Source organism: Vipera ursinii (assembly GCF_947247035.1).
Source record: "Vipera ursinii genome assembly, chromosome: 11".
Lineage (NCBI taxonomy): Eukaryota > Metazoa > Chordata > Lepidosauria > Squamata > Viperidae > Vipera > Vipera ursinii.
In genome coordinates this window covers 18,093,879-18,110,668 of record NC_139524.1, presented here as the reverse complement: position 1 = coordinate 18,110,668, position 16,790 = coordinate 18,093,879, and the positions used below count along the sequence as shown (strand labels likewise).

General features: G+C 40.0%; 1 protein-coding gene across 1 annotated transcript in view; it reads left to right on the top strand.

The window, feature by feature from the left end:
* The window catches only part of NRG4 (neuregulin 4), a 32,663-nt gene that overhangs the window by 7,684 nt on the left and 8,189 nt on the right, over window positions 1-16,790 (top strand). The window contains exons 2-4 of the mRNA XM_083371250.1: window positions 3,245-3,315; window positions 12,906-12,982; window positions 15,583-15,648. Coding sequence (XP_083227376.1) covers window positions 15,639-15,648 — 10 coding nt within the window. The 5' untranslated portion in view covers window positions 3,245-3,315; window positions 12,906-12,982; window positions 15,583-15,638. The remainder of the gene's footprint in view (window positions 1-3,244; window positions 3,316-12,905; window positions 12,983-15,582; window positions 15,649-16,790) is intronic.

The following is a 16,790-nucleotide window of genomic DNA, read 5'->3' as shown; positions in this document are numbered from 1 at the left end:
CCTGTATGGGTTCCACAGAATCATAAAAAAATTGGACAAGACTGAATGGATAGCATCATAATCATCAAATGAAACCAATAAAATGCAAAACAAAAGCCCCATAGAAGCTCAGCAGTCGTGCTAATCTAAACTGATAACTGAATTAAATTACGATAACAATGGGATTAAAATGTAACAAAAAAAGCTTGGGAAAATGAAAAATATATATATAAAAAATAGAAATGTGATTAATTGTAATAGCTAGATTTTGTTATTAGGATAACTAATCGCCTCTCAAGATAAAAGGCCTAAAAGGGTGCCTTCAAAGGGTTGGTACTCTTCATAGTCATGACAGAATATTTCAGATTATATTCTGAGATAGAGGTATAAATAGTTCTACAGTCCACCTGGTGCTGTGTCTTTAGTTTTATTACGGAATTTTAGGATGGACGGTAGCCACGCAACAAACCCTGTTTTGGTGGCCATGAGGTTTCAGGTCTTTTTCTTGTGAAATTTTATGTTTTCCATAAATGCAAATGCCTATCTCCAACAGTTGCTTGCCCCAATTAATTCTTTACCTGAGGCATAAAAATGAATAAAATGTTATAAAAAGAATAGTGTGTTGGTCATATTTTAGACATGCGGATGGTGCAATGTTTAAGCAAACATGGAAAATCCTGGCCAAATACACTTTATGGTGAAAAGAACAAAGGGGCTTTGTAGTAAAAAGTGGTTTTTTAAAATATATATATATTTTTAACTGGAATTTGCTATGCAAATGAGAATTATTAAAATTGCTACATTCATTTCAGTATTCAGGGTCTGTATGAGTATTGGAGCTACAGTATAGTATCAAGCAGAATAATAACAAATTGACTTATTTGTTGCATTTTTTTACATACAGCAAAATTGTTTTATTTATTTATAAAATAATTGTATTGGAATATGGGAACAATGTTGCATAGTAGGCCATAAAATAATGGGCAATGCAAACTACGGTATACAGGCATGTCTCTCTGGGAAAGAATTTGTGAAATGAGAAACCACAACTGAGATTTCATTTCTTGTGATCTCTAACAGCATCATAAGAAACTTTAATTGCAAGGCACGTTGATGCGAAAAGAAGTCTTTTATACTGAGTATAAGAATTGAGTTTATAATCCTTGTATAATTTATAAGAATATCTATGGGAAATCTTCTAAGCCAAGATATGCATTTATTTATGTCTTTATTAATTTCTAATACGATGCATTCATTTTGGCCAGCCTGTCCACTGCAATACTCTCTCACAGTCAAGTTTAAAATGTCTAAAAAAAACCAAACAAACCTGAATAAAGTAAGAATGGGTGAAAATGCTGTTTTGAATTTAAAGCTGCAGTGCTAATTCAGCAGGCTTACTTTGGAACAAACAAGATTCAAAAAGATTCTTGAAGGACAAACAGAATCTTAACAGCATTGTCTCTTGAATGGTAATGGGTTCTCCATCATGATACATACACATGTATACAAATTATGCAATTAAAGGTTTTCTGGTTAGTGTACGGCACCTATGATTTTATATACAATATCTGTGGACAGATTTACAGATTCCAGATTGAAACTAGGCACTCAGAAATAATGGAACAGCTGTTCTCAGCTGCATTCATACATCCCTACTTCAGTGCATCTGGTTTTCTGGACCATATTTAGCTTGTTATCTGCGCATTGACAAAACATCCATTCGTCAGTTATAAAAGGTTCTGCACATATATTACGCCAATACATTTAGGACATCCAAGGTTCCTGGAAAGAAATTGATGCGCATGAAGGCCAACACCAACTGAAGAAATGGCAGCTGCAATTTCAGACTGTTGTGTATATTATAATAATAATAATTCTGCTGCTTGTGTTGATTATTACATGCGCTATTGCTAACACAATGAATATTTCATATTTGTCATATCCAAAATATGTTCTTTCCACTCAGTATTATTTTGATTAAGCTGAGGCACAACTAACTGCAGTTTAATGCTTCATGGCAGACAAAACTCCATCTGCATGTGTTTCTGTCTCATTTAAATTGCCAACAGTGATCAGATCTACATATTGAATTATGACTGTACAGGCTTATTTGAAAATACGCCTTGCACTCCAGTAGCACAGACTGTAACAACGTACAGTACTTTATGCATACTAGTTTGAAGTCAAATCCTTACCAGATTCAGTGGAACTAAATCCTTAATCAAAAAAAAAAAAAAGGAAACATAATTTGGAACCCAAAAGACTATTCTGAAGTCATATTCACACTTATTGAAGCTATTTACATATTGGCTTAGATGTTGAAAAAGCAGATTATTCCATTTTAAAATAAATAATAAAAATCACCCCCTTTTCAAAAAAGTGACTATTTTAAGAGAAGCATTATTTTTAAAGCAGGGATGAGTCACCTATATTACAGGTCTCTTTTTAAAGCAAAACCTTAACATAGACAGGTAAATTAGACAAGAAAGCAACAATAGGAATATAATATCTTGAAATTCAGATGAAGTGTATTCCTTATTTTCATTTGTTGGGCAACAATTAGCAGCAAAAGGCAGTTGCTATGTTATTCTTGGCTGTTTCTTGATCTAGGTGGAAAATAGGAGGCAGTAGCTACTATTTTTGGTCTGCTATTAAGTTCTGAACAATTAACACTAACCATTCAAGATGAACTTTAAAAAAAATGCTTAAGTACATTATAAAAAAAATAAATTTCTGATACATCCCTTGTGCCTTGGACATTGTAGTATAAAATAATACAGGTAGTACTCAATTGAATTCATTTAGTGACCAATCAAAGTTACAATGGCACTGGAAATAAGGACTTATGACTCTTTTTACAATTACGATCTTTGCACATCCCCATGGTCCTGTGATCAAAATTCAGAAGCTTGGCAACCGGTTCATACTTATGACCATTGCTGTGTCCCAAGGTCATATGATCACCTTTTGCGACCTTCCGACAAACAAAGTTAATGGGGGAAGCCAGATTCACTTAACAACCATGTAACTAACTTATCCACTGCAGTGATTCACTTAACAACGGTGGCAAGAAAGGTAATAAAAATGGGGCAAAACTCACTTAACAAATGTCTTGCTAAACAACAGAAATTGTGATCGTAAGTCGAAGCCATTTGTGCTAAAATTTGCCAAAAGATGGGAAATCTAAGATTGGGTTGAATTCCAATGTATATATGGCAGTGTTTCACCTTTTTAAAGTCCTAATAAATGTCCTTCCTTCCTTTAGGCAGGTCACTGGCATCACCTCTGCATTGAGAATAATTTCTGTCATCACAACAAAAAGATGACTAATTGCAGGTAAGTTGCCGTCCACCATCTGTCTTCCATCTATTAAACATTTATTTGGCCCATTGTGGGCCAATTTGCTGAGTCATGAAACCCAAAAGGGCTCCTTCTGCAAAATCAGTGAAGTGATCACAGATCCCCAAACTGGGACTGACACCCCAGATTCAAACTTACGACCTCCTCTGCCCCCCTGGCATGTGTGGCCACATTTTGAGTGCTGGGCAACCGGCCCACATTAACAGCTATTTGCCCCCCAGTTACGAGACCATGATTCGCCCTAAACCATCATTTATGTCCAGTTTCCAGCAAAAAAACGCCCCATGGCAAACAATAGGTTTGCTGAATGACCGTGATTTTTGCTTAAAGACCGCTGCTCTCTCTTTATGAATGCTGCAAAAAAAGCCATAAAATTGGGTCTGGTCACAGGGTGATGCTTTATAGCTGTCCTGATTTATGACCAAAATTGTGAGCTCAATTACAACCTTTGCAGCATCCCCTTGATCGTGTGATCAAAATTCAGATGCCCGGCAAGGGGTTCATATTTATGATGGTTTGCAGTGTCCCGGTGTCACGTGATCAGTTTTTGTGACCTTCAGACAAGCAGTGTCCATGGGGAAACCAGATCCACTTAATAACCGTGTCGCTAACTTAACAACTGTGATGTTTCGCTTAACCACCGGGTCAAGAAAGGCCGTGAAATGCGCCAAAACTCACATAACAAATGTTTCACTTAGTTTCATAAATTTTGGGCTCAGTTTGGGGCTGTAAGTTGAGGACGACTTGTACCGTGGGAATTTCTTAACGTACAACAGACGGTCACTTCGTTGCAAGCTGCACCAGCTCAGAAGGGAAATTCTTGGCTTCTCAGTCTCTTTTCCTGTTTCCAGATCATTATTATTGTGCCAAGTCAGGAATATTGCGCATTTGCTGCGCAAGCATCCTTTCAGTGGCACGTTGCAGCGGGAATCGCATTATTCTGTGCTCTAACAGATTATGTGCTAAAGCACCATTAAAAAAAACAGCTCTGCTTTGCTAGGGGAAATGGAGATATTTGCTTTGAGTTCTAAATGAAGGACATCACGGGGATATCTTTTAAGTTTAATAAATGTACTCAACTTCTGGGAAAGGCTGCGATTTTTGTCCAGGCAGACTTTGTCTGATTCATTTAAGAGCAATGTGGAATTTAGGAGCACATAATTTGTTAAGTTATTTGATCCCACTTGATAAAAAGCATCCACGAAAGAGGCTTAAAACAAGAGGGATCAACCACATCGCCAATTGGCAAAAAAAAAACCCTCAAGACCGTATTGGTTATAAATAGGCAGAAGAGACCTTCATCCTGCAGTGGATAGACCATGGCTAAAATGATGGTGATAATTTGTTAATTAGGGTTAGCTACCAGATATTGCGGTGGGAAGCCGCTCAGTCCGCAAACCATCATTGTGAAGTTCCCATCCTGTCATCTGTTACAGGAGTAAGGGCACAGATGTGTAGACGTGAAAACTATTTCACCTTCATTTAAGGGAGGCCATTGTTGTGCCATTGTTGTGCAAGGCTGGAACTGACTGCAGATGTGCAGCTCTGTCATTTTCAGATTCTAATCCCAGAGATGCTAGAATTAAAATCTGCTATCCTTCCATGGGATGTACATCATAAACGGAATAGTGTTCATTACTTGGGAGAGTATAGTTCACTCTCTTGTTTATAATTCAACAGTTGTGCAATATCGTAATGATGAGAAAAAAATATTAATGCGGCACAAAGGCACTGAAGGACCACAATTCATTTTTGATCGATCGGTTCTAGCATTTAAATAATAGGATTTAAGTCTTAAAAGTGTTTAAAAGTTCTTTGTTGCTTTATTCTAAATTAAATGTTCGGGAGAAAAATGTTTCTAGAATGCAAAGTTGGTAGCTTGAACATGCCTGGTTGCTAATCAATCACATTTTTTTTGCTTATTAACTGAAATAATTTTATGCTCTTTAGTATATTGCTTTCCCAGACACACAGAAAATTCTCCCACACAGACCATTAATTTTGGCGTTGATCTAAAGCCTACTTGTAAATCGATTATTGTACAATACATTTGCATTTGCTTAGATCATCTTATTTTCCAAACTGCATTTAGCACGTTTCAGATTATTTGCTGAGTCTCGCCCTTCTAGCCTTAGTTTTTTAAGTCGTAGTAGCTCTCTTTGTAAATTAGAATTATAGTTGCTGTCAAGCATCACAGTAAGTTACTACTTTCATTCCTCATACTAGAAACCAGGTTTCAGCGTTTCTCAAGATCTTTAAAAAAAAATCCAGTTTTCAAGCCCACGGAAGAAAGTGGTGGGATTGATAATTGGGGCCATCTGCAGCCAGCAGAAGGCCAGCACTGACCTTTGGTGGTCACCAGCTGTGTTGTCCTCCTGCCAGTTTCTCAGTCTTCTCCCTTAGGCATGATTTCAGCAATGGAGAGAGCATTTGAGATGATCAGGGTCAACAAATAAAACTCTGTTTACGCTGTTATGATTGTTCAGGTAGAGTTCTGTCATGTTGTTTATTGTGTTATTGGAAACAACAACCCAGTTCTGTCATTAAAGGCAGGGTTTGATTTTAAGCAAGTTTACTTAGATGTTAGCTACACATAGTGCAATAAAAACACACAGTAAGTACAGTTAGGTGATAATAATGGATATTTATTTTATTTTTATTTTATTTTATTTAGATTTATATACCGCCCTTTCCCGAAGGACTCAGGGCGGTTTACAGGGCATTTAAAAAACAGTCAATACAAACGTTAAAACAAATTAAAAGAGATTAAATAGAACCCTGAGAAAATTAAAACCCAGTTAAAATTAAAATTAAAAATATTCTCAGCCTGGGCCAGAGAGCTCGAAGAGCCAGGTCTTCAGGTCCCGGCGGAATGAACGGAGGTTGGGGGCAGTCCTAAGCTCCGCAGGCAGCTGGTTCCACAGGGCAGGCGCACCCACTGAGAAGGCCCTACCCCTGGGTGTTACCCGCCGGCAGTCTGAGGAGACCCTGAGGAGACCCTCCCTGTGGGAGCGCACTGGACGAAGGGAACTTGATGCTGGCAGCAGGTGTTCCCTCAAATATCCCGGACCCTCGCCATTTAGGGCTTTATAGGTCATCACCAGCACCTTGAATCTCACCCGAAGGGCAACTGGAAGCCAATGCAGCTCGCGGAGTAGAGGTGTTACATGGGAGTATCAGGAGACCCCCATCACGACTCGCGCGGCCGCATTCTGCACCAGTTGAAGCCTCCGGGTGGTCCTCAAGGGCAGCCCCATGTAGAGAGCATTGCACATGCATTTCAGCTTCAAGAGGCAGAAACATAGCTAGGTAGTAAACCATCTGGTTTTTTACTTTTCTCTGTTATCTCCAAGTTTCTGATAACTGTTATTTCTGCTTTCTGGTTTGAGAAGCAATAACAATCCCTTGATAGAGAGAAATGGCTGACGTGTTGGTAGAAACTATAAGAGGCCGGGCTCCTTTCTCGCTCTAGTAAAACCTGCCTGTAATCAGTTAATATCATCTTGTTGTCACAACACACCTTCCTGGATGCCTCAAGAGGCCTCAAGGATGGTCCCGTCCCCCCAAGGTAACTAGAGTAGCATCACAAGAAAACAAAATTACACTGAAAACACAAAGCACAAATTAAGCCTGTATTTCACAGCACTTTTAATGCCTGCCATTATAGGCAGTTGATGCCCATGAGAAAGGATGCTAGATAGATTGTACTGGTCCAGAAATAAGTTTTCCATCCACAGCATGAATTAGCGAAATAAGCGAAATTATTCTCCTATGACTGTGTTTCTCAACCTTTGGCAAACTGAAGATGGATAGAAGAGGAGTAGACTTCAACTCCCAGAACTTCCCATGCTAGCTGGGGGATTCTGGGAGTTGAAGTCCACCTATCTTCAACTTGGCCAAGGTTGAGAACCTTGTCCTATGACAAAGGCATCAAAGCATCCAAATCGGCACCAGTTCTTATCCATGCCAGGGTTGACCAAATTATATCCACCCACATCTGGGAATGGTGTCCCTCACTTGGGTTTGGCATTAAACAAGCCACACTTATTGGGGAGGGGAGACCTTGTTGCAAATATTTCATATTTTTAACCTATTATTTTTACCAATCTCTTGCTTGAGTCAAGTCTTGGGGACTATCTCTGTAGGCTTTTCCGTGGGCAACAGTAGGAAAATACTTTACCCTCTCATCCAAGATTTTTTTTTAAAAAAAAAATCTATTCATTTTCTAGCCTAGACCCCACCAAATTCAGGAAAAAAATAATGGCACCATGAATTTTTGTACCCTCTGTACCGAAGCGTTTGTTTTCACAACTGGTTTTACCTTGATTTACCTCCCCTGCATATTCAAAAGATCGGAAATGCTTATATTAATGCTGGGATAGCAGTCAGAATTCATTTGTGGTAGGTGAGCTCTGCTGTACGGGAGGAGGAAAGTCTTCGTCACCCCTCCCTCCATGCCCAGAGCTTTGCCTTTATCAGTTTTGTCCCTGCCGTATTTATTAATTGGCTGAACTGAACTAAGAATGCCTTGAAGGTGAGGATTTTGTCTCTTCCAAGGTTGAAGCCACAAAAACAAAGGAGGACTTTGTAAGATGAGAACTCCTCCTAAGGCAAAAACAGCCTTTACCTCTCTAGCCTCCTCCTCCTCTCCCAATAACCCCTCCCCACTTCAGTTCTTGCATTGCTAGGTCTCAGTCATTTTAACCCCAAATGGGGAAACCAGGATAATAAATTGTAATTATTGATCTAGTATTTGCTTGGCCAGCGCCACCAAGCAATCCGCAACGAAACAACTTCCCCCAAATAGGCACAAACTAAACGCCACCTTTCATTTCTCTCTCTCTTCAGCCAAATGTATTACTTTACAGGTAGTCCTTGACTTAAAACCGGATTTTCCATTGCTAAGCAAGAATGGTCATTAAGTGACACAGGCCCAATTTGGCAACTTTTGCCAAGGATGTTAAGCAAATCGTTGCACTTCTGACTCATGTGGTCATTCCCCCATTGAGTTTGCTTATTGACAGCTGTCCGGGAAAGTCGCAAAGGGCACGGCCCCTGGATGCTGTAACTGTCATAAATACATACTGGTTGGAGAGAGAGAGAGAGAGAGAGAGAGAGAGAGAGAGAGAGAGAGAGAGAGAGAGAGAGGGAGGGAGGGAGGGAGGGAGGGGGAGAGGGAGAGGGAGAGGGAGAGAGAGAGAGAGAGGGAGATGGAGAGAGAGCAGGAAAGAAAGGGAGAAGGAAAGGAAGAGTATTGTGTAGTGGGTCCGACGCAAGGAAGAGACGCCAGCCGGTGTGTGAGTTCAGCTCTTTATTGAAGGGGGGTAGTGAACTGGGGAGTGAGGGCTACCTGGCCTCCTTAAATACCTAGCCAGGTAAGCGGACAGCCAATGGGGTTGGCCCTAGGTTTCCCGCCGAAACTGGGTTTCCCGCCGAAACCGTCCAGGCCAACACCCCCTGGTGGCTGTTGCTATGCAGGTGCCTGCATACATAACAAAGAGAGAGAGAGAGTCATTTTTTAGGATTTAATTCTAAATGCCCGTTTTTTTGCTTCTAATAAAAGTGTTGTTCTAATGCAGATTTTAGTTGCTTTCTTTTTACTATTTAAACAGTAACGGTGAAATTAAATTATGAAAAGCCAAACCATTTAATTGGTTAGTTCGGTAAACTATGATGTGGACCATGTATTGGTAGCTAACAAAAATTGCGGGTTTTTCGCACCCGGCGGTCTCCTCATGACTTGCCAATGAATGAGGACACGTCTCTCTGAGTGTTCTCGGGATGAGGGCCCAGACTGAAGTCCTAAGCTCTCTTTTATTGGAAACATAGGTTACAAAGTCAGCAAGTTAACATAGGTTACAAAGTCAGCAAATTGGATACATAGGTTGCAAAGTCAATATAGAAAAGCAATTACAAAGTTTACAATACAAACAACAAGCAGCTAAATGGTTACATTTTAATTATTGCCTTAGATGGAAACTCATTGTTCTTGCCTGCTTGCCTACGTGTTCCAACGGATTATCCCGTCTGCACGTAGCAGGAGTAATGCTTCACAAGACCCTGACACTTATTTTTGCCAAAGCCAGACCTGAGCCATTTTACAAGCCTTATTTTTGTCATGTCTCTACATCTCCTCCTTTTTTGTTTTATAGCTCAAACTGTTCCACAGAACAGTCAATGCTTGGAAATGTGTGCAGAGATGTAGAGTAGTTCAAGACTGGTTGTTTGTCCTTTGCTGTGTCCTCCTCGTCAAGGACCAATATTAGAGAGGCTCTATCAATGGCACGATCTTTAATGTCTGGGTCAAAATCTTCTTGAGGCAATAAATCAGACATGTCAAACACAAGGCCTGGGGGCCGGATTTGGCCCGCGAAGTGGTTTCATGTGGCCCGTGAAACCATCCTGGAAACAGTGAGTGAACGGCCCCCACTGCCTTGGCCCAGAGACCCTCCTTCTGCCAGAGACCCTCAGATCTGTCCCACTCCTGCCCAGGCCCCCATAGGCACCCTTGATGTGAACGATGTAGAGCTGGCCACGCCCACCCAGTAGGCCATATGCACTCTAGCCACGCCCACCCAGTAGGCCACGCCCACCCTGGCCATACCCACCTGGCCCCCTGAGGGCAACTGCAATGCTGATGCGGCCCTCCATGAAATTGAGTTTGACACCCCTGCAATAAATGATATTTTTGCTGCCATAAAGCGTTCACATGGTTAATTGCACGTTGTTCTGCTATAAAAGAAATACTATTGGATATAGTTTTAACAAAAATAGGTAAAATACAAGGCAAAATAATACATCCTAAAGCAATCATGCCAATTAAAGCTACAATAGTTTGTAGACCAGGTAATTTTGGAAACCATGAGCCAAACATTTCTTGAAAATTAATGAAAACAGTGTCCTAAGATATAGGAAACGTGAAAAAGGTTTGAGGAAACCACAGCCTTTGCCAGGATCAGGCCCACCTTTCCTCATGACTGTATCTTGGGTATGTATGTATGTATTTATTTATTTATTTATTTATTTATTTATTTATTTATTTATTCCATTTATATCCCGCCCTTCTCCGAAGACTCAGGGCGGCTTACAAGCTTAGCAGTAGCCTTCATTCTATGTATATGCCTGCTTATTAGGGCTTTCACACACATCCCAAGCGGCATTATTACAAAGTCAGCTTAATTGCCCCCAACAATCTGGGTCCTCATTTTACCTACCTGGGAAGGACGGAAGGCTGAGTCAACCTTGAGCCTGGTGGGATGCGAACCTGCACTAATTGCAGGCAGCTGGTGTTACTTAAGGAGGCATTAGCCCACTGCTCCACCAAAGCTCTTTAATGATCAATACCACTGTTGACATAAGGTGACCCATCTTTGTCCTGAAATTTTCAGAGTCGGAGAAGTGAAGCCAGCAGGACAGGTTAGAATAAGAGTGTACCATGAAGTATCTTTTTTATTTAAAAAAAAATCTGAATACTCCACTGACTATGTCAGCAGATGTGTCACCGTATTTTTATGACAAGGTTTCGCGTAAAGTGGTATCGTTTTGCAAACAGAGTGAATCACCGTCAGTTCCAGATAGAAAGATTGTTTCCTACAACAGGTTACAAAATATTTCAGCAAGAGAATCAGTTGCTAGGTGAGATTCAGGAAACATACATTTTTTTTTCATATCAGTACAGCATTCCTATCTATAATCCTAAAACTGAGATTTGGTTTGTCTGAGCAGTTACCATAGCTGCACTTTCAAAATGCAAGATATGTATTATTTTCCCCATGACTACATCTAGAGTTCTGGAAGATGCTTCAACAATCCAATTGGGAATAGTAAGTTTATGGAAAATAACTCTTGGGATAGGTTCCATGCCCTTAGGTTTATGAAAAATACTGTCTCTGTTGTGGGGTAACTTGACAATATTTTATGCAGAATTTGCTGAATAAGCCAAAAGTGCCCGGTTCACATATAACAATAAGCTATGAAGAATGGTTTATATTATCTTGTACTTTTTGCCAACTAAGCATCAGGGGACCATCTCTGATTTAATGAACTCTGAATCTACTGTGCAAAGAACATTTCTGATACAAGTGATTATAGGATTCAGAATTTGAAGATGGTAATTGTAAAAACTGAGAACATTAAACAGTATGTGACTTGGCATTTCCAAATTCTCTCCTTCCACATTCAAAACTCTCAGTAGGTTAAATATTTAAAGCGTCTATCTCATTATTTCTAAACATTAATGTGAAACAATCATGGTACGATACTTTGGAAGCATTCTTGGCAACTGGCTCATATTTATGACGGTCGCAGTGTCCCGGGGTCACATGACCTTCCAACAGGCAAAGTCAATGGGGAAGCCAGATTCACTTAACAGCCATGTTACTAATTTAACAACTGCAATGATTCATTTAACAACTGTGGCAAGAAAGGTCGTAAAACGGGGGGGGGGGGAACTCACTTCACAAATCTTCTAATCAAATCCGAGACGATTTCCCAAGCGCAACAAATGCCTGGCCAGTCTTCAGTGCCACTGTCCGGACCTTCCCTTTGCCCTACGGACTTGGTCTTCCTGCTGTCCCTCTGGTAGGATTCCCAGACTTTCCCTGTCTCTCAAGAGCGTTAGGATGTTTCTCCTGAATCCTGGAAAGCCAGCATCAAGGAGAGCCAGCCCGGTGGCAGCGTGCAGGTGAAGCCGTGCACTTTGCCTCCCGATGAGTTCAGAAGCCCTCGTCCTTTACCCTTCCGTCTCATGCCATAAGTCAGGCTGGTGAAACTGCGGAGATTTTGTCCCTCCTTCCCCCTCAAAACAAACACAGTGAAAAAAATCTGTCTGGCCTGGCTGTGTCGGATGTGCAAAACAGGTGATAAAAATATCCTTGTCACATCAATAACACTTCGGCTGTCCTAAGGGCAGTGACCTTAGGCTGCAACCGCTTATGGGAAGGAGTTGCAAATAGAGGCTCCTATATAATTGCACGCAACTCAACTCCCGAGTAGCCTGGAACCCTTCTAGAGTCGAAACAGAATTAAGTGCCCATCCAATGTGGTAACTAGAGGCTGGGTCCGCCGTTTGTGTTGCTATTTGGGAGCTGCTGTGACGTTCACTCTAATGTCAGTGACAGGGCATTTTCACTTTACGATCAAAGTCTCCTGGGAGATTGACAGGTCTTCAGTTTCCGGAGAACAAAGGGGTGGTTCTCCTGCCCATACTTGGCCTCTGTGTACACTTTTGAGCGTGTATCAACCTCACCCACGTTGCACGATGCCGTCCTATAAATCTCCAGCTTTAAAGCATCAGGTGCATAATGCCGAACCTCGTGGATGAGCACACGGCTTTTTACCTTTGGGCACATGGTTTTAATTTGGGGCAAGCCTTTCGGATATCAACACCCAGGCAAATTCCTCTCCATTTGTTTTGTTTTGTTCTAACCGAGGCCGCTTGCTGTTTTGAAAACTGCACTATCTTACCTAACTATAAGGTCCATGAGGCGTTAAGAAGAAGCCATGAGGCAAAACAGTGGCCAGACTTACATAATACAAGCAATTATATTTCCATCTTTGTATTGCAGAATCAGCAGATGTAGAGAAACCGTAAAGACGTCGAACCGCCTTGCAAGGAGCGCCAGCATTTGGTTATAGTCATAGAGTAAGTATAGACATTTCTCACCTATGGATAAATTCATACTCAATCATCCTTCATTGATAAGCAAAGAGGTTGTTTCAAGGATTTTATTTTCACAACGATGGCATGCACTTATGTTCTTGGATGCAAATGTAAAAATATTTCAGGTCAAAAATTAAATTTCGACAATTCAGGGTCCACAAAGAAAAAAGCAATCGAATGATTAAATAAGTAGCGAGAGGCAGTGCTGGTGTAAATTTCTTGCAGCAAAGTTATACAAAGAGAAAGATCATATGCTGTTATTCTGTTCACCTTATCCCATTTTTGAAAACATTACTGCAGAAATAAGGAAAATATACATATATTTTAAAGAACAACAACAACGGACAAATACATATTTGAAGAAAACAGCGTGTAAGTTAATATATTGTTGAGTGGAGTAGAAAACTGCTTATTTTGCCAAGAACTCCCCCAGGCTAAAATATTATATACCTGAAAATGAATTCTCTTGCAATCACTTAATTTTATTTTGGACCATATTTGCATGGAACTGCTTTTTTAAATGTGCATTGCAGTTTTGTGATTAGGTTTTTAAATACTTTGAATCTACAATTGATCAAATCTTAGAATTTTCTTGTAAATATCCAGTTTCAAATTGTATTTGCCCTATATAAATGGAAAGGAGTAATAGTTGGAAATTACAATACATTCTGTTCTGGGAGTGAGTTTGGTGATCTTTTTCTCACCCTTTCAGCTTGAGTAAAACAGATACCGGTAGTTCTCCAAACTGATTCAGAGTTATAACTAATTAAATGAGATTACATTTATTTATTTGCTCATTTACTTGCTGAATATCTGCCTCACTGCAAATATCACTGCAGATATCACTGTCTCACTCCTCAGTGGGTCCCATGAAGTATAAAAAAAAGTATTAAAAATTAAAATACCTACAATATGATTAAAATAAAACCAAACCAAACCTTATGCATGCCTACATAGAAGTTAAGTTCCCTTACGGGCTTTACTTTCGAGAGCGAACAGCCTGTTCCTTCAGATTGCCTCTCTCATCCTTTGGTGTTTCTCAACCTTGGCAAACTTTAAGCTGCGTGGACTTCACTTCCCGAAATTCCCCAAACCAGCATGCAGATTGGGAATTCCCCCGGGGGCCCTAGGAAATTCTGGAAACACAGCTTAAACTTGCCAAGGTTGAGTAAGCCTGCCCCAATGGGTGTTTCCTGGGGATTTTGTGTTATGTACCACCACAGCACTTGTGAAATATTTCCGTACGTTATGAATTTCTTAAGTGGATGTCAGAAAGCGTGGTTTCTTGATGTCCACATTCTCTCTCCACAAATGGTATGAGCAAACTATGTTTAGTGCTTACTAAAGCAACTGCAAAGGTCTTTCCGGGCTAGGGGAAGCCACGCCATGAGTTTCCCAAAGGACACAACTGAGTTGAGGTTGATTTAGTCAGCCTCTTGAGCTGCAGGAGGAAGACTTAAAAATAGCCAAGAGCCAGTGTACCCTACCTGCAAGTTGTGTATTGCAAAAGGTCACGGGGCATTTCTTTGAGGAGTTCTTGAGGAGGTGTGAACCAAAGTTATTTATTTATTTATTAAACTTATATGCTGCTCATTATACCAGTGCACGCTCTCTCTCTCTCTCTCTCTCTCTCTCTCTCTCTCTCTCTCTCTCTCTCTCTCTCTCTCTCTCTCTCTCTCTGCAAGACGTTCAGGGCCCCAATCAAAGAGGGCCCTACAGCTTAAGCCCTATTGCAGCCTAAGAATCCTCTCTCTTAAATTTTACCTTAAAATATAGTAATGATTTGCTCTCTTAAATCTCAGGGTTATTTTTTTCTGTCTAGCATGAGAAAATGCTAATACCGAGTGGGAAATACTAATGTAACCTCCTCCATACAAATTCAGAAATTGATATTAAGATAATTAAGTGGGTCATTTAATAGGATCAGCTTTGCTCAGTTATTAGAAAGCCACAAAATGGGGTTTAATTGCAAGCAGAAGGATTTAATTAAGGGTTATAGTAGTTCTTTAAAGTCTTCATACGGTGATGCTTTGCCTGCCAATCTTAAGTAAGATCAGGGATGCAATTCTGATTTTAAAATGAAAGTGTTATCTCAAAAAATACAAAGTGACAACCCTGGACACCACACACTGATGTGACACCATCAGGACATGCTGTACCCCAAAATTCAGCTCCCAGAAAAGGATTATTATAAAGCAGCTAAAATGGAAGGTTAGTTCTGAATCAACTCAGTGAATTTAATCCATCAGATCATCTGAAGAAGCTCTGCATTGTTTGAGCATGTTCATTTATTTCTTGCAAGATTTCCAGGAATCTAACAATTCTGTTGGAACAAAGTAACCTAAAAGAAAGTCAGATTATTTCTTTTTCAAATTAGTACCATTAAGCCAACAAAGTTTTGGCAAGTGCAAGTAAGATTTGCCATTATATTTAAAATTAATTGAGTTCATGTAAGAGCACTGAAGTCATTCATTATCTGTAGTAAGTAAGGTAATGTATTCAGTTTGATGTTTAACCCAAGTAGCAGTTAATCAGATAGCAGACATTTGGATTGAAACAAGATGGTTTTTTTTTTCCTGCAGGGCAATTTTTGAAGAATAGCCTGTGTCCAAGAATTAGAAACTGTGGTCAGAATAATATGCGAACAGGTAATTCCATGAATATTTTTGTTTATTTTAACATTAAGTTACACCTATTTGGAATAATGTATCTCTTACATATCTAGAGGTACAGTATACACATTTGATGGGTCCGAATGTGACACTAACACCTTGAATTCTTTAGAGAATTCAAAGTACTTTATATACTGAACTCAAATACGTTCTAAATTATGATTTGTGGATGTGGACAAGTGTGTTGTTTATATTGGTCTTCTCCTTACGCCTGGGGTATAATTCATATCCGCCTTTTAAAATCAGTGCAATATACCGTTATAGCTAAACTGACAAATTATAATTTGAGGTATCCTTCAGAACCCAGAATCAAACTGTCAATTACAGTCCAGTTTTGATAATCGCTTGGTTGCTGTTGGTATCTTAAAATCCTTACATTAAGCAAATTTCTTCTCACGGTTCACTGTGGATGTGCTTTCCAAGGCTCTTGTGAGGAATGGAGATATGTAAAATCCTCTGCTTTAATAATGTCAAGATTTGCCTGGAGAGTTCCCAGCTAGCGTTTCAGATTGCCTTGTTAGTCTGGTTTTGAGCGTCTGTCTCCTTGTCTGTCCTGTCTCTCAGCCTTCACATAGATCAATAACAAAAATCCAGCAGGCAGGTTTTACCGACTTCTAAGACCTAAACCTTTAACTTATCATATTCATTTCCCCCAAATTTTAAAGCACACGAGTGGAACTTTCAAAAAGTCAAATCTAGGCTTTAAAGTCATAAACAATGGCGGGCTTATTGCAAATTTCCTCCTGGTCAGGGTACTGGAAAAGAAAATAAATTATTTTGCCCCAAAGTATTTCGAATTGTTTAGAAACCGTTTGCTTCAATGCTTTTGGTGCAAACAGCTGTTCTAGATAAGACCGGATGCTTAGATCAAGACTGGATGTCAAAACGATGAGAAGAGAAGGGAACAGGGAAAATGCCAGGGAGAAGAGTTCTCATTAGACTTAGTTCCTTGGACTGTGATCTTCTTCTGGTTGAGTTGTCTAAACTGAACTCCAGGGAAGTGAGGGGATCTCTTGCTATTATCCCATGGCTTGCTCAATAGATAATTCGAGAAGACAGGATCGCTTTGTCCTTTGGCAAGTATGATCTGGGGTTCTGCAGAATCCTATTTTACTCCT